At 32.3% G+C, this 25,556-nt stretch overlaps 2 protein-coding genes across 4 annotated transcripts in view; both read left to right on the top strand.

The window, feature by feature from the left end:
• Nucleotides 1-2,698, top strand: part of LOC139517798 (uncharacterized) — a 50,373-nt gene extending 47,675 nt beyond the window's left edge. For both annotated transcript variants that reach the window (XM_071309241.1, XM_071309240.1), the window contains exons 18-19: nt 848-1,156; nt 1,649-2,698. In XM_071309241.1, coding sequence (XP_071165342.1) covers nt 848-1,156; nt 1,649-1,896 — 557 coding nt within the window. In that variant the 3' untranslated portion in view covers nt 1,897-2,698. The remainder of the gene's footprint in view (nt 1-847; nt 1,157-1,648) is intronic.
• A 5,940-nt stretch (nt 2,699-8,638) lies between these two features.
• The window catches only part of LOC139517797 (uncharacterized), a 41,542-nt gene continuing 24,624 nt past the window's right edge, over nt 8,639-25,556 (top strand). For both annotated transcript variants that reach the window (XM_071309239.1, XM_071309238.1), the window contains exons 1-4: nt 8,639-8,729; nt 13,266-13,363; nt 19,534-19,552; nt 22,006-22,159. In XM_071309239.1, coding sequence (XP_071165340.1) covers nt 13,351-13,363; nt 19,534-19,552; nt 22,006-22,159 — 186 coding nt within the window. In that variant the 5' untranslated portion in view covers nt 8,639-8,729; nt 13,266-13,350. The remainder of the gene's footprint in view (nt 8,730-13,265; nt 13,364-19,533; nt 19,553-22,005; nt 22,160-25,556) is intronic.

The following is a 25,556-nucleotide window of genomic DNA, read 5'->3' as shown; positions in this document are numbered from 1 at the left end:
ATTGATTGAAAGCAAATTTTACCGGACCTTGATGTACTTAGAATAATACGTTTTAAAAAACATCTTCACAGTGGTAATGATGTCATAACACGAATCATGATAAATTATAACGATCGCGATAAGAAAATAGTTACAAATGAGATCAGTTTGTTTACGTCTAAATGTAAATTAGATCCAAGTCCCATTTGAAGAAGATATTCAATGACAGCTATTTTTGTTTTTGTTTTGAATACATTTTTGGTAATAAATATAAATAAACCTGCAGTAACGAAGGAAAAAGCTAGAAGTAAGAATCAGGAATTAATTTCTATCAGTGCTAGCTATTCTTTTGTACATGTGTGTTTTCTTTAAGAACTTAACACAGAGTGTTTATTGCTGTTGAACTTGTGAACTTGATGTTCATGAAGCTTTTGGCATATCCAGTAATATTATGTTGTTTTAACGGATAATTTGTCTTCGGTTTGGATATCAGAAGAGAACTTGAAGATTAAGTTCCTGGTGTTTAATTTACATTGCACAGGAATCTAAAAACAAAAGTTATAATTGAATTGGATTTTCATTAAAGAGTCGTTAGAGTTTTATGGGTTCGATGTTAATCTTCGAATGAGCATGGAAATGGGAAATTTGTCAAAGAGACAACAACGCGACTAAAGAGTTGAAAACAGCTCAAAATCCCCAATTGGTCTTCAACACAGCGAGAAGATCCCACACATGGAGGCGGGCTTAATATGGCTCTAAAACCTTAAACAATCTAGGCGATTTTAATATGAAATAAAACAAAGTAGTGTTGGAATTCTGTTTGCGCAAGACATTATGAATTTTCTTTATATTTTATTTCTTATTACAGTTCCACAGCTAGAGCAAATCGTTACTCGACTTAATGACAAAGTTTTTGTTCATTGTGAAATGAAAAAAACCTGCATGGCCAGCTCTTTAGCTTTGTTTGTAAACGATAAAGGATCGTCGCGTTTGATACCTGACATAGATGTATGTAGCTTTACTGATAAGAACAGTGGAACCACAGTCTCAGCTGATGCAATCATTCATGTATCGCAGTTATCGGAAAATCAGACGATCTCATGTGTTCCACTGATGATGAATATGGAACTTGCTGCAAACCTGACATCAACTTCTGGTATACCTGTATGTGATGGTGGTATGTATTACATTGGATTATTTTTAACATCTTCTAATGAGGTACCCGCAATTACCTTGCACAACAATATGTTAAAGGAGTCGTTCATAGCTAATTAGTTTTCAAGTTCAGTTGTTGACATTGATCACGCTCAGGACTTTAAATATGGAGTAAATAATGTAGTTTTTCAAACAAAAAAAGATGAAGTGTAAGGCCAAAACAATTCTTTTATGTCTTATTCTTGCATTTTTCTCGTTTAACAGACAAAATGTCAGAATATGCAAATTTAGATTAACTAGATTTCATGCATTCATTGGTTACTCAGAGCAATATAAGATTAAAGTAAATAATCCAAATTAGCTTGATGTATGAATGATTCGGGATAAAGTAAGTGTTTGTTTGTCATGCTAAATTCTACAATAATAATCCTTTATTTTCGATATATTGATATACATGTCTTACACAGTTAGAGAGACAAATTGTCAATTATATCCACATTTTTTTGTTTTACAGATTGTGTTCCTGATTGCAAGGATAATCCACAAGGTGAAGCATACTTTCCAGACAAAAATGACTGTACTCAGTTTTACCAATGCTCAAATGGACAACTGGTTTCTCAATCCTGTTCACCAGCAACATACTGGTCAACTAGCAAGTGCACTTGTGTTCATTTTAATGAGGACATTTGTAATAAGGACACTTACAGATTCTTAAGTCCTCTTTTGTCTATTGAAAAATGCACCAACGCATCGCTTGCGTAGTTCATTAAAAGAAAAGAATATATCCAATACCATTGGTTCATTTGTTCGTGAATACAAATTTTCTTAAGTTACCATAATGATAATGTCCGAGTTCCTGCATTGGACACATGGAGATAAGTGAAAATATTTAACCCACAGTGTATGTGGAAACTTAAAATTCAAATGCACGTTTTCAAGTAAATATAGATATTTTACAAAATTTGTAAATTAACTTCAGTGAGAAGATGAGTCTTATGTAGACGAAACGCGCGTCTGGCGTATCAAATTATAATCCTGGTACTTTTGATAACTATATTCACCACATATCCGAATTAACAACCATTATATATGTAGGACTCAAATCTATGGTGGGTTCCAAATCTATGGCAGATTCCTAATCTATGGTAAATGTGACGTCATCCCATCCCAAATCTATGGCAAGTTATGTAATTTCCTAAACTATGGCGGATTTATGTTGTTTCCGAATCTATGGCAAATTTTGTGCAAATGGAAAACAATGCAGTACATTTTCGACAAATGACTTGTCTTAAGCAAGTGGAAAAATACGACAAACTGGAGCATGTCTATAACATTTGTGAAAAATACATTTCATAATGGTCAACCAAAAAAAATAAAATTACAAAATTAATGATAAATTCATATACCTTAAAACAGACTTCAAGATTAATATGATGTGCTCTGTAAAAATAAACATTGTTTAATATGTGCATGATACCTGTTTAATCAATTCATTAAACCAACTTATAAGACCTTTAACAAACAAGAAGGCCGCTTTTTATAAAAAAAAATAAAAAATAAAAAAGTAACAAATGAAAAAAAAGAATTTGAACTTTCAAATAATATTTATTTCAGCGATATCGTTAATACATCTTTTTTATTTGATGACGATTTAAATCAAATTTGTATCCCGTAATTTTATATATCATTTTATAAACTTTGCCAGATGTAGACAGTAAACTACTACTAACTAGATATAGGAAGATGTGAAATGTGCCAATGAGACAACTCTCCATCCAAGTTACAATTTATAAAAGTAAACCAGTATAGGTCAAGGTACGGCCTTCAGCACGGAGCATTGGCTCACACCGAACAGCAAGCTATAAAGAACCCCAAAAAATCCTTTTTCTAAAATATACGGTATTGAAAATAGCGGCGCCATAATTAATCGCGGGATTCGGCCAGTACAGCACATTTGGTCCATCTTCGTGATACCACCCGCAAATTATTGTCAGGGAAATATCTTTATCTTGAATGGTGTTCAAATCTATGGGTTCCGCCATAGTTAGCGGCGGTGAAGATGTAATATGGCGTTATATTCAATTGTGACGTTATACGGTACCCTTTCCCCATTGTTTAGCGTTTGTAACGTCACATTTACCATAGATTAGGAATCTGCCATAGATTTGTAACCCGCCATAGATTCGAGTTCTACATAAATATTACTTAAAATTATTTCTATTTCAAAATTCTGTGATTTGACTTACTAATGTATTTGTTTATGTTATACTATGACAAAAACTTTCTGTTTTGTTGAATGAATGCTGTATTTATAGTAATATTGTTTTGTTATATAGATGTTGTTATATTGTGAAAGATACTATTGTTTATATGAATGATGTATGTATAGTAATAACGTGAAAAATACTATTTGTATTGGTATATGTGTAGTGTATGTATAGTTATACTATGCAAGATAATATTTGTCTTGTTATATGAATGCTGCATGTATAGTTATACGGTGAAAGAAACTATTTGTTTTGTTATATGAATGCTCTGTCTATAGAAATACTGTGAATGATACTATTGTTTTGTTATATGAATGCTCTGTCTATATTTATACTATGAAAGATACTGTTGTTTTATAATATGAATGCTCTATTATAGTAATACTGTGAAATATACTGTTGTTTTATTATATAAATGCTCTGTCTATGGTAATACTGTGAACGATACTGGTGTTTTGTTATATGAATGCTCTGTCTTTAGAAATATTGTGAATGATACTATTGTTTTTGTTATATGAATGCTCCGTCTATAGAAATGCTGTGAATGCTACTATTGTTTTGTTATATGAATGCTCTGTATATATTAATACTGTGAAAGAAACTATTTGTTTTGTTATATGAATGCTCTGTCTATAGTGATATTGTGAAAGATACTATTGTTTTTTTGTATAAATGCTCCGTCTATAGAAATACTGTGAATGCTACTATTGTTTTGTTATATGAATGCTCTGTCTATATTAATACTGTGAAAGAAACTATTTGTTTTGTTATATGAATGCTCTGTCTATAGTGATATTGTGAAAGATACTATTGTTTTTTTTTTTTGTATAAATGCTCTGTCTATAGTAATACTGTGAAAGATACTGATGTTTTGTTATATAATGCTCTGTCTATAGTAATACTGTGAAAGATACTATTGATTTGTTATTTGAATGCTCTGTCTATATTTATACTGTGAAAGTTACTATTTGTCGTGTTATATCAATAGTGTATGTATATGTACATTTGAATGATACGACTGATATAACTGTATATGACTCTTTGTTGACATACTCGGAGTGAAGATAATAATTCAATACATTTTATAATTTTGTTGTTGTAAAAATATGTTATTTTAGATTTAACCAATCAGATGCGTACATAGTATATCTAAAAGACGATTTGGGTGTCGAAATATTTTATTAATGTCATAATTATCCTCGCAAAATATGCTCAAGTTTCTATTCAAACCATTATCATTTCAATCACCTATAATATACAAATAATACGCTTTGCTTTACTTTTCGAGTTGATGCTAGATGCTTTTGTCTGCCAGGACCAATATTTGATCAATACGTGAGTTTACACCTACTAGTATGTTAAATTCATCTGGATGATATCATTCAAGTTGTGTATGAATCTTGCGTCTAATTTATTTAGATTCTGAAATCCTTTCTGTAGAACCCATTGAAAGAATGATGTATGAAATATAACCTTACTTGTTTTGTATTTGGACTTGTGCAACCCATCAATTAACTATCTTTTGTGTGGCAAGATCACGGTCCTAGGAATACCAATGATGCTAGTTTAAATTTATAAAACATGTTTATTTATTTATATATTTGTTATTGTGATTTGATTTTTGTTACTGTTATATGTTATGGTTCTTTTCACATAAAGCCGAAAGAGAAGTGTCTTCCAACTTTTAATCAAACCAAAAAATATAGGTAAATCGAAGAAAAGAAATATGTTGTGTGCTACCCAAGTTGACCACAACAATTTCTTCAGAGTAACATAGAAAGAAGTATCATAAAAAATAAAACAGTCATCCTTTTATGTACTTCAGATATGTCAACACCTTGCTACCACGTGGAATAATTTAGAAATATGTTTAGTTCCTCTGATATTTGTGCCTGGCTTTGACAGTATACGATTTAAAAGGACATTTTTACCTATAATCAGTAATTTAAAAATAAAAAAAGTGTGTCAATTGATGATTAGGGTACTTTGGAATCTATAAGTCATAAATGGTTGCTAGTGGAATTCGTGAAAAGAAAAGATTGAATATTTGAGAAAAGAAAAAAACTAAATCCAAACGATAAATGTATGTTAAATAAGTTTCAAACTCTGGTCAACTCGATGCAGTGATCGTTACCAATTAAGTATTCTATACAATAGCACTTTCGACTCATGAAAAATACAGCCCAACCAATTATTCTAACTTACCTTAACTCGAGTTCATTTTCTGTAGAAAAACAAATGTTCAAACAAAGACAAACCACAACGAACAACACATTGGTCAGGAAAAAAATGGAGAAAGGAAATAGGGAATGTGTCAAAGCGACAACAACCCGACCGAAGGCCACCAATGGGTCTTCAATGTAGCGAGAATTCCCGCACCCGTATGTGTCCTTCAGCTGGCCCCTAAAAAATATGTATACTAGTACAGTGATATTGGACGTCATACTTATGTCTAATTTGATAGAGGTACAAAAAGTGGTGGGTTCAGACAGTTTTACATGCGCTGACACCTACCTTTGTTTGCTCATTCAGGCCTTATGTTGTATATAATGATCAACAGTAGTATACCGGTGTTCAAAAGTCATAAATTGATTGAGAGAAATCTTATCCGGGTTACAGGCTCATTGTGTCTTGCGATCTAGATTACTCGGTCACCTAGATTGAATTAAAAATTTAGCCTTCAAGGGCCTATTGTTGCCTTTTCTCGTCAGTAGAATCTAGATTTGTAACACAATTCATGATATATGATGCATGAATATGGAATTGATTGCAGATTAGCTAAATTATATATTGTAAAGGATTGTAAGATGCAGTCACAGAAATGAGAACGTCTTACCAAGTGAAAACTCTACGACAGATCAATCCATTTGATAATTGTGCTGATATTAGGAGTAATTATAAATATGTGTTTTCATCCCTGTATCAACTTCACTGGTAATCCAATGGATGGATCCGTCGTAGAATTGTCACCTGTTTAGACGTATTTATCATATAGAAACTGCATTTTTAACGGGGTAGTGTAGACACAGTGGTAACGTATAACATGTATAATGCGCTAATGTGTATGGCTAACCGATTATCGCTAAATTTGTGTCAAATTAGTCATTTGTAATACTTGTTGGATTTTAATTAAAATCAGAACTGTGAAGTATGTCAAAACGATCGATTGAAATACATATAACAAATAATAAATAAACAACATAGGACTGTGACAACTTTATTCATTGAATCTACTGAAATCGAATCTTTTAATTGTTTTGAATACAGCATATAGTCTATGTTTCGATAATTGTGATTGGTTTAAATCTTTTTTAATTGTCCAACTACACTTCCTGGTTAAATATATACGTTATTCCATTCTTTAGAAATATTACTGCATTAGAGGGCATAATACTACACATTACAACAATATTTCAAGTTCATTTAAACTTAAATAAATTGTCAAAGTTTTATCTTGTTCCGAACTGTTGAACAATTTTCCTTACGTTTTTTTCTTTGTATACCGAGGTCGTTTAACACTTAAAAAATACGTAGTTTAAAGGGATGTAACAATTTACTGTTATTTAATGTATACATAATCAACGGTAATATATATTTATTATGTCAATGAATTTAGTTAATTCATTTACATACCCTGTCATCTGATAACAAATCAATTCGCTCGTTTGAGCAGCATCCTTTGGTTTTGAATGACAGCCATGCTGATTATCAAGAATGAAGAATGAAATTTTTCGAATATACTCTATGAAGATGCCCTAAATGTACGAATGACGTTTACTAAAACCAAAGTTTTTGGCGGATATGCAACGAACTCTATAAATAAAAAAAGAGCTTACATCTAGCAGATTTTACAGACGCTAACATATAAACGAAGAATGTTTTCACCTACATCGTAAAAAAAACATTGAATAGATGATTGTGTAAGTGCTTAACGCCACTTTCAGTCCTCTTGGCTGTATCGTGACGACAAGCTAATTTTTTTGTTTTAGGAAGCCGAAGTACATGGAGAGAAACACATCGTCCTTCGGGAAAGTCAAACAAATCGTTAGCCATTCGTATGCTTTATTACAATATCAGTGTTTAGAGTTATAGCACTCTAAATATTTGACTCCAATATTTATTGATTAGCCAGTAGTGCTGACAGTGGAGTTAAACAACAATATTCAATCAGTAAAACTGAGAAACTGGTCCTGTATCACAATTATATTGTAGAATATAAAGTCTAGATTCAGGCTCAGTTAAAGCTGGTATTGGATATGGAAGCTAGTTTATTGTAAACGATCTAATGTTTAACTATAGTCTTTCGTTTTCTGTATCATGTTTACCATGTATATTATTAGTAAATTATGTTTTTAAAGTGTTTGCTTAAGGAGTAAGAAAAATGTTCGGGGTCAAAACAGCATGACCGTAACTTGACATATTCTTGTACAAACCTTATGAATTAGCATGTTAAAAATTATATCTAGTCTGTCACATAAGACGATGGGCTTGTATTCATATCCACATCAAATCACACGATCTGTTTAGATATGAAAGTTATATTGCCCATTGGACATTAATAGATATAAAACAAATGTTGTATGAGTGCCAATGAGACAACTCTCAATCCAAGTAACAATTTATAAAAGTAAACCATTATAGTTCAAAGTATGTATTCAACACGGAGCCGTGGCTCACACCGAACAGCAAGTTAAAATGATCCCTAAAAAACACTAGTGTAAAACCATTCAAACGCGAAAACCAACGGTCTTATATCTATATAATAAAAACAAAAGAGAAACGAGTAACCACTTCAACAAACGACAGATACTGAACATCAGATTGTTATTTATAAACAGTCTAAAAATGAGATATTTGTTCCCATTTTTCTGTATTCCGTGTAAGCAATTTATCATCGGAACAAGAATTGATAAGAACATTTTATGATAACAGGTGTGTTATAGTGTTCGTAATAATTTAATTTATACGTTTGTATAACACATATTTTATCACTTCTGTTTCTTAAACAATATCAGATGTCTTTTTTCATTATTTATGTTTTTTTTACATTATTCATAATACAAATTAAGGTATCTCTTTTCAGTTTTAATTTTGTACTGGAATGAGCATTTTATTCACTCAATGAAATGCATTGATTATTTTTAATTTTATCCATTAAAGAACAAATGATGTGTTAAAAATCTATTGAAAAGACTAGTTAAACAGTGAATGATATTTCAAAACCTTACTAAGAATAATTAAGGACCAAGAACACACATTGAACATGACTTTCTTTTTATTACTTCCTGGATAAGATTATCAGGACACATTACAACAGGTTTCATGAAGGTAGGATTATATGTTTTACTCAGTGTAATTAATTTTTGAAGTTTGGTTTTGTTTATCTGACGAAATTTCTTTCATCTTCTTAATCCTGAAAATACTATTCATATTTTCAATTATTTGCCTACAGAAAAGGCTACATTTACCCATATATTTTTCAGCTAGTATTTCTTTAAATTATTACCATGTTTAGATGACTGTTTTAAAATTGCAAAACAAAGCGTGGATATGAGTAATTATTTTCCAACAAATTAAAAAATGGTTAATAAATTAAGAAATAAGGTACGGTTCACCTGTAAAGACTCGAGCAATTAATATACGTCCATTTTTTTCAGTACCACGTAACTTGTCCTGATATATTTACATTCCATGTTTTCAAATCTTTAAGTTTGAGGCGTTTTCTGGTAAAGGAAAATCAAGAAAATCACTTTAAACGCACATTATTTATCAAGTGTTGGATTTGTTCTCGGTCAAAATATCAGATAACATGTTGTTTCTTAAATGAACAATATTGTGATACAATTCGGGATTAACAATGCCCAAGAAATCTCACGAAAAAAAATAATTAACAGTGTCATAGCTTCGCATGTCAAATTGATTGAAATTTTTGATACCATTGTAAATGCTTTAAACAATTCACAAGTTTTGTCATATCTAATGTTATTTATTATATATTTATTATTCGTGAAATGATTTATTAAAGTATAAATCAAACAAGACTCGAATCAAAAGTGAACATATGTACTATGTTTTCGATTTCTTAGACGTTTATTTCTGTTCTGAATATAAAACCAAAACGATGTGGTCGAAGGTTTTAAGAATCGTTAATGGTTTCAACTACGTTTTTGCATGTTTTGAAATTGACTCAGTGAGTAAAATAGCCACAACATCCTCGTTAAATTAAAATAGGTAGGATGTACGTTAAAAGATCACAAGCAATTCGCAGACATGATATAAATCGATTGTCATTATGATTTTAAATGCTTGATATAGTAGTGAACATTTTTTTACATATTTAAAATTACGCAATTCAATGGTATTTAATTTACTTAGGTTGTATGCGATACAAATAAATTATAGTTCCTATTGTTATTTACATAAAGAAAATGTTGGGGATTTTCATGACGTCAATGAAACTTTAAGAATAAAGTTATTATTGAATAATATTGAATATAAATAAATATAAATGTCTTCAATCCAGGATTCCCCTATTATTCTCTATGAAACTGCGTCTTTCGTTTCATGTCATTATTGGAGATAGATTTTAGTTTTTAAGAAAAACTAAGATTGCATTCCCTAACATATAGTGCTTGCTTTACAAATTAACATATTGTATTAGGAAGAAAGTACCATTATGATTAAGTTCTTCCTAGTGGTATTACACAACCCAACTAATTATCTATAAAAAGGAGGTCATGGTTCGATGAATTCATCCAAAGACGGAAATGAACATCTTACAAGCACTTTACATACAAAATATAATTGACTACCGAATAAAGGTGTTTTTACTATCAGAAAAAATGACAAATGAACAGTTATAAGAAGGCCAATGTCAAATTACCCACTTGTAATGCATGCTTAAAATGAATGTGGGATTGTGCTTGACTTCCAAATGAAGACAGATTTTTTTCAATCAATGTAAATGAGGTCTGGAGCTGGCATGTCTGTAACTGCTAGAAGTCCTTTGTTAATTTATGTATCATTGTCATTGTTAAATTTTTTTGTTACCTTTTGTGACATCGGACTCGGACTTCTTTTAACTGAGTTTTTCTGTGTGTATACTGTGTGTGTTTCTTTAACATTGGCTAGAGGTATAGGGGAGTGTTCAGATCTCACAAAATATGGTTTACCACGCCGCATTGTTGCGCCTGTCCCAAGTCAGGAGCCTCTGACCTTCGTGAATCTTGTAGGTTTTTAATTTTAGTTCATTTATATGTTTTGGAGTTAAGTATGACGTCCATTTTCACTAAACTAGTAAAACAAATTACTAGTATTTAGTGGCTAGCTACGGCCTAACTCCGGGTGCGGTATTTTCTCGCTGCATTGGTGTCTTTCGACTGTTATCTCTTCTTTGGTCGGGTTGTTGTCTCTTTGACATATTTTCCGTTTCCATTATCAATTGAAATCTGTATGCGGGTAAAATATTTAGCAAGTGGTTATAAAACCGAGTAGTTGTTGTTTGTTGATGTGGCTTTTAAATGTTTCTCCTTTCTCGTTCATTATATAGATTATACCTATGTTTTCCCGTTTGAATGGTTTATCATCAGTAATTGTTTAGGCTCTTAGTAGCTTGCTGTTTTGTGTGATCAAATGCTCCGTGTAGAAGACTGTACATATGTCAAAATCCTCTATTTTGGATTTTGATAATCCATCTAGACTAACAGACGATGATTATTATAACTTGACTGGGTAAACAAAGCAGCAGTTCGAGGATTTGTCAACTTACACTACTACAATACGTCAATCTAATGTAAGATCTGTTCGAGGCAAATAATAGTAGACTAGTAAAAGAGGGACGAAAGATACCAAAGGGACAGTCAAACTCATAAATCTAAACAAACTGACAACTCCATGGCTAAAAATAAAAAAGACAAACAGACAAACAATAGTACACATGACACAACATAAAAAACCAAAGAATAAACAACACGAACCCCACCAAAAACTAGGGGTGATCTCAGGTGCTCCGGAAGGGTAAGCAGATCCTGCTCCACATGTGGCTTCCGTCGTGTTGCTTATGTGATATCATATCCGGTAAATAGCCTAATTCGGTATGTCTCATTCATGAAAGGGAAGGTAACAAAAGTCAGGTGGATCGTAGAAAGTGTTAATGGTAGGCTGAAACAATGCCAATTTTTTGACAAGGTTGTTTCGAACATTAACATCCCTTTCATCGGAGAATTGTTACGGTTAGTATGTGCAGTGTGTAACAAATATTGACCTGCAATTGCCAGCTCAAATTCAAATGATATCAAGATAGCTGAGGCAATGCTTGATAAAAGCAAGAAAGGACATTTAGTTCAAGCGATTGTTGAAAAGGAGGGATTGATAAATAAAAGGGTAATATATACACTAGTTGATGGATCATCAGCGGATCATCTAAAAGATTTCCCGGTCTTATCCGAGGAAAAACTCCGCCAGATAACAATGGGGATATACCAACTTAAACAATCCCCTTTATATGTTAGAGAGCAAATTGGTGATGACAGCGTATATCAGCTGTATGTTTGTAAGATCAAGGAGAACTTGATTAAAATCAAATTGCAGTCTCGTTTCAGTAACAGTGTCAACCACAATGTATTTGTACAGTATAAATTAGACGGTGAAATAAATGGGTGGTATTGTACTTGCAAGGTTGGAGCCAGAGTTGTTGGATGTTGTGCCCACGTATCCAGTGTACTTTGGTACATAGGATTACACTGACTTCAAAATACCTCAATCAACAGTCCCAGATTTACGAAGTCAGTTTTGGATGCCTCATATCTACCTGATTTAGACACTGACAGTAACGGTAGTTCTGATGTTGAGGAACCAATCTACAATGCGTCTTGCTGTTGTTTGGCTTCGGTGGCAACTTCTTAATATTTTAATGATTTAGAACTTTCCAGAAACATTTATATAGTCAGACATAAAAAAAAAAATAGTATAATAAGTAAGGATGAATTGGTATTAGAAATTATTTATTTGTCCATCTTGATTTAAACTTTTTATTCTTTAGCAACAAATGTATACCGTTTACCTATATATTTTGACTTACAATGGTTTTTCGTTAACAAAATTGTGACTTGGACGGAGAGTTGTCTCATTGGCACATCTTTCTGTATATCTATGAATAGTTTATTCACCACGCTTGGTGTTTATCTATAACGAGTATAAGGGCAACTAGGAAGTGTTCTACTACTTATATATCAGTGCTTCTAACTACCTCCCTTACTTCAATCAAATAACTTGCTATTAACTTTTGGTATAAAGCTTATGAAAATAATAGTATTATTTATTTCTGGAGTGATAAAAATTCTTAAGAGGTTAAGATAAAAAAAAACATGCTATTGATGGTCTTTTTAATACTGTTGACATTTATGATTTTTCTACTCTCTATACTACATTTCTACACAATCTTATCAAGAAAAAAGTTTTCATATCTAATAAAATGGTCTTTTGAAAAATCTCATTGCAAATTTATTTGCTGTAACTAGTTTAAAGCCTATTTCGGTAACGAAAAAGGATATTCTGCTAGAAACACTTACTGGAAATGTGACGATATAATTGAAGCTTAAAATTTTCTTCTAGATATATATGTACGTTTCGGCAATAAAGTTTATCGACGGGTAGTAGATATTCCTATGTGCTAATGAGACAACTCTCAATCAAAGGCACAATTTGTAAAAGAAAAACCATTATAAGTAACAGTATGGTCTTCAACACGGAGTCTTGGCTCAGACCGAACAGAAACCTATAAAGGGCTTATTCTCACATATAATAAGTACATTATTTTTTGAATTGAATTTTATTTATCATTTTCTCTTTCATTCCTTTTTTTAGATCTTTTTGTCAGCTTCGATTTCACTATGATACATATGATACGACTGCCATTGTGTACTAGACCGACTGAAAACTAAAGCAATAAATGGCTTCTACAGGTATTTTTTGTTAAACCATTTATAAAATAATATAAGTTTCAAAATATACGTAAGATATTTAATAAAAAGAAGAGGTATGGTTATCAATGAAATAACTCTATCAAAATTCAGTTTCAAGGTGTTCAACTCATCAAATCTATACAGAGCAAAACCAAATACACAAAGTACAGATCTTAGAGAAAATGCAAACCTACAGACTTCGAGCAAAATAACCTTTCCTCTATGTAATAATTTATCATATAGACTTTTCACGTAGGCCATAATTGTATAATAAGTCATGTTTAAAATACTAACATGTCAATCAAAAGACATCCGTCATCTTATTGGTTTAGTGTAAAAGACGTTAATAACTTCAGAGATAAAACATGACATTTTGCAATTCAAAAATATAGGAACAAATGGATTGTAAAACCGTGAATGTACATAGGTTTTTATCAATTATACTCAGTTATGTTATGATTAACTAAAATAAAATCAATATTGATACCGATTATTCAATATTTAAAAGCCTTATTGCGGTGTTGAACTACTCATCTTTCACAATTAGTTTACGTAGAGGATCGACAAGCTTAAACGAATTGTATCTAAAGTTATGTGCTCGATTAACAATCTCACTGGAGAAAATAGGAATTGCTTTCCCGTATGAAATGAATCTTCTAAAAGTACACCTCAGTTTATTTATTACAATGAAGTTAAACATTGGATAATTGTTTATTGAAATTCAAAACGTCACTTTAGACAAAACAATACCAAACGATATGTAATATATAAACATCTTAAAATGGTTTCAATGGTTGAAAAAGTGTGTTTTAAAACCGTCACATAGTTCGAGACCACAATTGTCGTCCCTTGATTTCCGTTGTCTACAAATGTAGTCCCTAGTGTAGACAGTGTGTTACCTGCCAATTTTTTTATACCCCTTCCAAATGTATTTCTCCATGTTTTATGCCTCCAATAGTAAGTCAAGGGATGAAATGACACTGTCAAAACATGTGGGTCATGAATTTTAGAGTATAGTAGTGATTTGGTCCAGTTGAAAAAGGTTAAAAATTAGCACTTCGGAAGCTGTCAAAAGAATTCAAGACCCCTTAACATAAAATTGTGCATATTTTGAGTTAGAGCCGATAAAGTTTTCTACAATTTTGATATAATTTGTCCCAAAAGTAGTACAACACACTGTAAAAACTTTATTAAGAAAGCGCATGTGGGATTTTTTTAATTTGAATTTATTGTCTAAAATAAATGCACTACGAAATAATTGTGGTCTCGGACCACAAATCAAACGGTATAGTAGTATCTAAATTTTTTATCAGTTTGTTTCAATGTCAGAGCACCAATGTCTTCTTATACCATGAAGATAATGTGTGCAAAATATCCTTTTGAGCATTGTGTTAGGTCAACTACGGTTGTATACATTGTGTAAAATCAAGTAAATTTCAAGTCTCTAATCTATATCTAGAAAGCTTTAAAGGAGATGTGACATGATTTTTTTTTTTTTTTTTTTTTTTAAATAAATATTTATTTATACATAATAACCCCCAAAAAACATCGATAACAATATAATTATCGTTTAAATGGATAAAAAATAAATTTAAATGTATCGATCTGTCGACATACTAATTATGCATATTTCAATCCCGGAAGTCACTCAGAACGAGGCTGTGACGTCAGTGGTTACATCAATCATATTTGACTGACGGGTGTAAAGGCATAATAAGGGCAATTTCATATTCGAATATCTTCCAACAAAACCCATGTCAGTGATTAAAAATGGTTCTGTGTTCTGCCAGTAGATGCAACAATAGGCATAAGGACAATTTGATAAAAAAAAAAATCCGTTTTCTGAGTAACCCGCAGACTAGTCCCAGGAAGAGATAGGACTTCCTACCAAGCACTAGTCATAGACTTTGTTCCGCCCACTTTACAAATGCATGTTACGATCGTGACCGAGAAGTTATGAAGAATCTCGAGGGATGTCCTACCATGAAGCCAAAACTTCGTCCAAATGCGGTACCTGACATTCCATTGACACAACCAACAACAGCTGCATGAGCCCCACCTAATTAAGCGGGGAGCTTGTGAGAAGCGGAGAATGGCTGAGGGAGAAACAAATCTTTTTCTTCGCAAATATTTTTTGCGTCCCTTATTAATAATTTTTTTAATAGTTTAGTCATATTTGTGTATAATTTTATAGCCAAATATATCTCAATATTTAAAATTTGGTATTGTGTACCTCCTGCGTGTACCCCACTACCTGTTCACGTGTGCAGGTGTGTACACTGAAATTGGACATAATAAATTAAAAGTCATCAACATCGATTAGAAGTTACAGGTATGCGGCACACTTTCTCTGCAGTGCTGGGTTACCTTTGAAGTTGAAAGCTACAGGTGTCATGCCCCGGGTGGTGATATATATATATATGACATCGGCAATACGCACTATTGCGTAACATGCGTCGAATCTGTGTACATCCATGATCACCTGCTGGGTGCACAGGTGAGGTTGGAAAATATACCAGAGCAATGGTTACAGATATAAGTTACGTAATGCATATCTGTTTAACCTGTTTGAATAAACAATAGTCAATACCTATCTGTCGGATATGGGGGTTTACAGAATAGAGAAAAGAGGACTGACAGTGCAGCTTAAAAAGGGGGCGGATACAAAATAATGTGTTTGTGAATTTACTTAGTAAAGAATGGAGTATAATAATATTAGATAAGCAAAATAAATAGAGAAAAATAAATAGAGAATTAAGAAGAAATGCTTCTAAAGTAAATAATTAATAAAAAAAAAAGCCTGTCAGTCCCCATAACTAATACACAACCTGTAGTGGGTACATAAATTTCCTTCTGAGTTTTCTAATAAAAATTAGGCAGGTATGAAGGGCGTATTGCAATAAGTTATTAGTACTTACCTATTCTATTTATTTTTAAAAAATCATTTTATTTCTTAATAAAGAATAAATTGTAAAGAGATATCAAGTGATGCTTTTAAAATGACAGACCATTGATGCAAGGTTATCGTGGTGAAAAATTATATGCAAAAGGTGACTTGAATGAGAAACAAATATTTTGGCTAGTGAATGTATGCAAGTCTTTATATTGCCTAAGACATACATGGAGATGAATAACATAGTTTGAACTTAAATAATGCAGATAAATCCAATTGATACAGACCTGGGAGTAGTAGATAATGTATAAGTATAGACTGAGTTAGTTAAAACATATTTTACTTGCTGAATTTAAGCAAAAAGGATTAGACACAAGTAAATCATACTTGTGAAGTCTTCTCCATAATACAATATAAAATTACAATAACAGTATGATATAATGGACATATAAGGAAAACAGTTTATAGAATGATACTAGCTTTCATACGTAAAAAAGAGAAAAAGAAAGTTTGAAAAGTCATATGATTCTGTGACGGTGACGTGTGTACTGATGATGACAATGATGTTCCGTGCCAGTAACAATAACCTCTATCAAGGCATAAAAAATCTGTTTGACCATTTTATGAAATTTTGAACATGTTTGAAAATTTGAATATTTTATTCATTCGAAAGTTCCATGTGTCCGCAAATTAATAGTTTTGTATTTGAAACAATGTTTTCGGATAGCCAGTTGAGATTATTGAAGAAGGTTTTTCTACATAATGTGTATTTTGGACAAACAAAGAAGTAATGGTAGACATCATCAATATCTGACCCACAATGACAAGAAGGATCATTTATAAATTTATAATATTAGCTCTAAATAGATCATTGTTTAAGAATGAAGGGGAACATCTCAATTGCGTTAGATGATATTCAATTTTCTTGGGCCGTACAAACGAAACGTTTCAATTTTACATAATGGCCTATCGTTTTTTTAATTCTTTCTGTTATGCATTACTACTCTCTGTTTTCTGTCGTGTCGATGATCCTGAAACCAATTCAATAAGTTTCCGTCAATACCATAAGCTTTCATTTTACATTATATAAGGCCCCTATGCCAAACTTTGTCGAAGTTGAAGAGAAGTCACAAAATACAAAACAATTTATAGACTGAGGATATACCACACGGAAAAAATTTCACAAAAAATAAGCCAGTACTCATAGAACATTTTCAATGGGATTATTATGGAGGAGAAAAAGACATATGAATATATATTACTGTTTTAAAACTTCTTTAAAATCTTACTTATAATACCCCCCCCCCCCCCTTCCCGTTATGTCATACTTATTACCCATTTTTTTGGGGCAGCTTTAGTAATTCAAATTTTACACCCAACACTCTTGGTAAGGTGATAGGTAATTTATGACGATTGTTAAGAATTGTTTTTAAATTATTAGAGAGTGATCTTGAAATATTTTATTTTATTACATTTATTCATTTTCGAGTTTGGGAAATTTTTCATGAAGCTTGTTTAATGAAAAAAAAAAAAAATTAAATCATGCAAAGGATATAATTCATGCCACAATGAAGCCATTTATAGATACCAAGCCACTTTGACATGTTGTTTTTATAACAATTATTTGATCATTATTGATATCTATTTTGAATAAATTTTAGTAACAAAGTTACTTAATATATAATAGATCAAGAATTTTGTATTTTGTATTTTTTCTTGTTATATGAAAAATAATTTCGAAAATAAATTGCGACTTTTTGTCCTATGAATTTTTGTCCGTGACTTTTTGGCTGTGACTTTTTGTCCTGTGACTTTCTGTCCTACATTATTTATGACCTGTCTTTTGTATTATTAAATGTAATTCAATTACCTGTTAAACGTAAACATTTTTAAGAAATATCTCTTTATTTTTGGTGAAATTAATAATTGATATATTATATCGGCATTGCTTGAAAGATCGTCAATGTCGGATGACGAATTTATATCTTCTACTTGATTATTTTCAACAAGTAACGGCTCAAACTGATACGGTTGAATATCTAAAGTTTGAGAATTGCCTTGAAAACTGCTGTCAACACCGTCCATTGTTTAATTTTACAGGAATATGATCGGCTTCGTCCTTTTTGAGACATTTTCTCAGATTGTATCCACTGACGTCATCACAATCACGTGACCGGTATCTCATTAAAAATCAAAGATTACGACAAGCGCTGGATTCTTTGACCATTAAAAGGCCGTTAAATGAGGTTTTGACAAGAAAAAATTATTACAATATGTTATTTGACCAATATTTATTAATTAATTAAAAAATTAAAAAAAAAAAAAAAAAAAAAAATTGTGTCACGTCTCCTTTAAGTCTATGCCTAATTGTTGATGGGATGTCCAGTCTCAAATCCGTGTCTTCCATCAAATATGTCTCTCGTTTTGTCATGACACTCTTATCTGGCCCGAATATGAGGTCTTTTGTTCATTTAATTCTTTTTGTAGACGAAACGCGCGTCTGGCGTAAATACATAATCTAATCCTGGTATATATGATGAGTTTAATTAAATATATCAAATCATAATAATACCAGGCCGAAAATTAGGATAAACAAAAACCCCATTTAAAGTCCAGTTTTAAAGTTTTGTAACTTATTAGACGAACAACTCCAAATCGTTTATGAAAAACTATATAATGTTTAATTATTCAAATAAAATGAATATTTTATATGTTGACCGCTCGCACTCCTTATTTTATTCTTTGTTGGGAACATGTTTAATACATAGACAACAAGGCTAGTTACTGATTGAAATATCAAACGTATATGTTTTCTATTTTACAATTTACTTTTGTTGCAAGAAAATATAAGCTCCTATGTACATAATTCATTCAGCAATGACTTTCAATTTCATTCACTGTCATCGATTGAATTTGAATACAAAAGTCTTATTGATGTCATCGACAACAAAAATCTTTCTTCGATGATGTTTTTTAATTACTTCGAGATCAACAGAAATGGCAGGGCATGACTTGTTGAAAAGGACAGTCAATTTAGAAAAATATAGTACATACATTTGTGACGTGTTTACGCAACATTAAACAGGAAACAGATCTGAAGCTGGACATGGACTTGACTCTCCTACTCCCTTGATACCGAAACCATTCGAGAGATCATCTTTGAATGTTAAGATAATAATATTCTTCCTGCATATAGTTCTGTGATTTTATGAATGAACAAAAATATGTACATTGTTATTTTTTACTGCAACGATAATTTGTTTTTCATACATTCCAGATGTCAACCATGCTCAAATGTAAGCCAATCTTAATTATTAACCGTTTAAAGCAGTTTTTACATGTGCAGACAATATAAGTATAAAAGAGGGGCGAAAGATACCAGAGGGGCAGTCAAACGCATAGATCAAAACAAACTGACAACGCCATGGCTAAAAAATTAGAAAAATAATAGTACACATGACACAACATAGAAAACTAAAGACTAAGCAACGCGAATCCCACCAAAACTGGGGGTGATCTCAGGTGCTCCGTAAAGGCACCAGTCGTGTTGCTCATGTTATTAAAATCCCAGTGAATTTTCTTATTCGGTAGGTCACATTAATGACAAGGGAAGGGGATGGTAGTTACGACGTCAGGAACATATCTTATCTAATCTGTGAAACGGTTATTCTATAACGGTCAACCAACTCGTGATGGCGTCCATAAAATTTACGAACTGATGATTTCAACTTCACCATTTGGAACTCTTGGTTTAATAGCTTTCTTGTGAGCAGCAACTCTCTCGATCATGATAGGATATACAAGCACAGGTAATCGTATCAATTGGGAGACATATGCTACGTATCCAAGCGCTGCTGGAATGTTGCTATTTAGAAATGGAAAGATCACAATTGGGAAGCTGAAGTCAACTCTGTTGTCGTAAAAGTTTGTTTTCAACCGATCCTCACTGTCAATTTTTCTAGATGTAAGTCAAGATATGAGGCCGACTTAACTATATCTGTTGTATCCTTTATCTCTAGTTCGATAGGATAGATGCGTTCAACATAGTCACCAGAGTTTGATTTTTTTAGTGAGAGAACATCATCTATATAGCGGAAAGTAGAGTTTAAGAATATTGCAAACTTCTTATCTTTCTTTCTAAGAAGTTCATGTATGAAGTCAGCCTCATAATAATAATGAAACAAGTCGACAAGAAGAGGGACACAGTTGGTTCCCATTGGAATGCCGACAGTCTGTTGAAAAACACGTCCTCCAAATGTTACAAATATGTTGTCAATCAAGAAATCAATAACCTTGATAATGTCAGTTTCAGAGATTTTTAGTTGAATCAGAGTGATCCTTTACAAAGTAGGATGTATCCCTTCCTAAGATAAGATACTTGTATCTACGTTGGTCATTCTTTTTTTATGAACAAAGTTATATCAACTCTTTCAATGTGTCTTTTAGTTTGGAATGGGGAATACTTTTGTAAAGTGTAGAAAAGTCAAATGTTTTAATACTATTGCAAGATGAAAGAGTCTTAGATAATAATGAGTGCAAAATATTCACATGTTTTTACACTAAAACATTTTTTATGTGATCTTATAAATATCAGATTTCATTTTGAACAAAGTACTTAAACCAGAATGAAGCTCAGTAACTCAATACTAAATAATTTCGTGCGTCCGAAACTCATAAATCGATAAAAAAAAAAATATCCAGGTTGCAAACTAAAACTGAGGGAAACGCATTAAATATAAGAGGAGAACAACGACACAACATTAAAATGTAACACACATAGAAACGAACTAAGCATTAGACAAAATCCGATGAGTATAATAAATATAACACCAAAACTAAATACATGAATTTGGGTTAGAAAGGTACCGTGACACGTCTTATAGTAATGTGAATTCACACTCAAATATAAGAGGAAACAAACGACACAACAGAAACACAACGTTAAATGTAACACACACAGAAACAAACTATAATATAGCAATGGCCATATTTCTGACTTGGTACAGGACATTTTTTTTAAAAGAATGGTGGGTTGAACCTAGTTTTCTGGCATGCCGAACCTCCCGCTTTAATGGCAAAATAGGAGTTAGAATGAAAATTAAATACAGAATTATTTAATTTCAATTGATTTAATGTTAACTTATTCACTTTGTAATACTCAATAAAAGTTTTTGGGTAAATGTTTATTTAAAAGGAATCCATATGGTCCAAATATGTGTATGGTCCAGCTCGAACTGGACCGTACGAGTATACGCATATGGTCCGGAACGTATCCGTACGGTCTTAATACTCATATGGTCTGAAACATATATGTATGTATATATATAATTTAAAATTGAAAACGATAAACTTTTGTGAGATATTTTTTGTATAAATTTAAATTTCACTGTCTTCTTTTTTTATATCCTCTAAGAATTGTTTTTTAAGGATAGTTACTGTAACAAATGTCTGATAAACAACTTCAATGTTGATAATGTTTCAAACTGTCAGAAATGTTTTCGACAATCAACATAATTTCGAAATGTGTGAAAATCTGTAATTCCATGTTTAAAATATACCCAGAAGATTAACATAATGAATAATTTTACAATCATGTTTAATATTTTCAATGTTTTTACATGTTATTTTAGTTGTTATTGTCTTGCATAACTGTGGTTTGAATGGATTATGTATTATCAAATGGTAAAGGTGTATGCATTATGTGAAACGAAAATATAATATAGCATTGATTTCCATTTTGTTTTGCAAGATATGGAAGAAGCACAAATAGTACAGACAGTAAAGATAGTACGGGATCAGATCCGTATACTTGCTTTGAGTCTGTTAAAGTAAAAGATAAGTTATCAAGCTCAAATGACAGTAGTATAAAAAGTACAGACAGTCAATGCTGCAGTCAGTGTCATGCAAGTATTTCATTAATTATAGAATTTATACATTTCAAATGTGAATTCTTGGTACATTTTTCATCTTATCAATACTATTAAACGAGAAGACCTCATTTTGTGTGTCGCTTCTCTTCCTTCCACAATAAATCAATCATCATGCCTCTGTGTCCTATAGGTAACATGCATAGTCGCATTTGTCATCCCATCTTATGATTATTCAGATTGAGTTATTTTGGGAGAAAAACGATAAAAAAGGAGTCCGGATATGATTCCGTCATCAGACTGACTTTTAGTCATAAATAAGACTTCCTGTTTGAAACATGCACGAATACAACCAATCGTATGATAGATAACAAAAATGAAAAATAGATAAGCCAATCAGAGCGTTCTCCATATCATGGTGTTTAGATAAACTGGACCCCTGTTGTGTTCACTTATCGCTACACTGACAACAGGTATGGCCTAAATCCCGTGGTCAGAATTCTGACCACGGGATTTAATAATGCGACGAGACTAGTACATCATGTGCTATGTTTGATTATGTATTATACATGTTATACTGATAGAAAATCAAAGAGAAATTAGCACATGTATTTATAACCCTACTGAGTTCTTAAGGGAATGAAAGATACCGGCTCATTTTGTCAAGAACATGTTAACACGCTCGTTGTTCATTTATCTGCGCTACCACCATGGAGTTAATATAACAGATACTTGTTTATTTTGCGGCATCGCAGTATAACATTTGAGGTCAATTTCCTATCATTTTCATTGGCCAATTTTATTAGCGAATCGTTGAATTTGTAAGACTCGTCCAATTAATGACAAGGTGACAATAGCTCCAACCCGTTCCTTGGGTGTGAAGCTATAGATAGAACGGTGGACCAGTTTAGGTGTTTAGATCGCAAGAACCACAACTATTATACCTCCTTATAGAGAGGACAATTATTTTTCGCGTTTATCTACATGTAAACTACGATTATACTACTTTAATATATAGAGACTCTCTGTATTCTGTCTACTGCGGTTTTTTTTTAAATGTTTACTATATAAGGAGTCATAACAGTTGCATTTATATTAAAATAAATAAAACATGTGACACAAGTACAACCAATCGTAGAGCGTTCTCCATATCATGGTGTTTATATCGCAAAAATCACAACTGTTATACCTCCTTAGAGAGGACAAATATTTTTCGCGTTTATCTACATTTAAACTACGATTATACTACTTTAATATATAGAGACTCTCTGTATTCTGTCAGTGAATTTCTATTTTAGTATAGAAAGTCCCAGATTCTGTTTACTGTTTTCTTTGAAATGTTTATTATTTAAGGGGTCATACCACTTGCATATATATCAAAGTAAAACATGCTCAACTTCATCTAAAACTCCCGGCTCGACCAAAAACTTTTACCTGAAGTGGGACAGACGGACTAGACGGACGGACGGACGACCGAACAAACGAACGCACGGATGCACAGACTAGAAAAAATAATGCCCATAATTGGGGCATAAAAATTTATTATTTAAATGGAAAATAGTGATTTTGCAAAATTGAAAGTAAGGTACAGATTAGAGGGAGGCGGGACCTTTCTCGGGGCGTCAGGATCGGGTGTTTTTAAGCTCGGGATTTAGGGATTGATCCTTACGGGATCCGGGAATATATTTTTCGATTTCGGGATATGAATTTTGCATCTAGGGATTTCATGGTTTTAATCCCGGGATTTCGGGATCAGGATCCCTCCGATCGACAACACCTCAAATTAGCCTTAGTCGATATTAGTCATTTATACATGATTCAAATCCTACCATTGGCATGTTAATAAGGCTCTCAAAAACAAAAGCACTGATGGATTGTCATAGAAGCATATTTTTTAGACTAATAATGGTCTATATATAAGCAGTTACATTTATTTCATGTTTGAAACGGTGTAAATTTTTAATTTGATTTGACTTTTACCAAAAGAAGCATTGTAGCAAAGGAGAAGAATAATTGTGGTCGTAGGCTAGAAACACGAATATAATTGAATTAACAGAAAGGAAACAAATATCGGACTTTGGAAAAAGGGAGATACCTTTTATGTAATTCTTCATATACATAATATATTTTACAAAAAATCATCCTACAACAGTTCACAAGCTGTATATGCCCGCGATTTCGCGGATGTGTTCTAGTATTTCCTTAAAAGAGGGACGAAAGATACCAGAGGGACAGCCAAACTCATAAATCGAAAATAAACTGACAACACCATGACTAAAAATCAAAAAGACATACAGACAAACAGACAAACAATAGTACACATGACATAACATAGAAAACTAAAGAATAAGCAATTTGAACCCAACCAAAAACTAGGGGTGATCTCAGGTGCTCCGGAATGGTAAGCAAATCCTGCTCCACATGTGGCACCCGTCGTGTTGCTTATGTGATAACAAATCCGGTAAATAGTCTAATTCGGTAGGTCACATTCATGAAAAGGAAGGGAATTGTAGTTACGACGTACGGAACATATCCGATATCATTTGTGAAACGGTTATTCCATAACGGTCAACCAAATCGTGATGGCGTCCGTACCATTTACGAACGGATGATTTCAACTTCACCATTTGTAACTCTTGGTTGTATAGCTTCCTCGTGAGCAGCAACACTTTATCAAGAAAATCATGATAGGAAATGCAAGCACGGGAATATTGTATCAATTGGGATATATATACCCAGTATTGCAGGTGCTGCTGGAATGTTGCTACTTAGAAATGGAAAGTTCACAATTGGAAAGCTGAAATCATCTCTTTTGTCGTAAAGTTTTGTTTTCAACCGACCCTCATTGTCAATTTCTAGATTCAAGTCACGATATGAGGCCAACTTAACTATATCTGTAGTATCCTTTATCTCTAGTTCGATGGGATAGATGCGTTCAACATAGTCACCAAATTTTGAATTATTTAGTGAAAGAACGTCATCTATATAGCGGAAAGTAGTTAAAGGATATTGCCAACTTCTTATCTTTCTTCCTAAGAAGTTCCTGAAAAAAGTCAGCCTCATAATAATAAAGAAACAAGTCGGCAAGAAGAGGGGCAAAATTTGTTTCCATTTGAATACCGACAGTCTGTTGAAAAACACGTCCTCCGAACGTAACAACTATGTTGTCAATCAAGAAATCAAGCATCTTGATAATGTCAGTTTCAGAGAATTTTTTGTTTGAATCAGAGTGATCCTTTACAAAGTAGGATGTATCCCTCCCTAAGACAAGACACTTGTATCTACGTTGGCCATTCTTTTTTATGAAACAAAGCAATACCAACTCTTTCAATTTTTCGTTAAGTTTGGAATGTGGAATACTTGTATAAAGTGTAGAAAAGTCAAATGTTTTAATACTATTACAAGATGAAAGAGAGTTTGATTGAATGTACTC

Source organism: Mytilus edulis, chromosome 3 (genome assembly GCF_963676685.1).
Source record: "Mytilus edulis chromosome 3, xbMytEdul2.2, whole genome shotgun sequence".
Taxonomy (NCBI): domain Eukaryota; kingdom Metazoa; phylum Mollusca; class Bivalvia; order Mytilida; family Mytilidae; genus Mytilus; species Mytilus edulis.
Note: the sequence above shows the minus strand (reverse complement) of the source record. Positions and strands in the feature narration are given on the sequence as shown.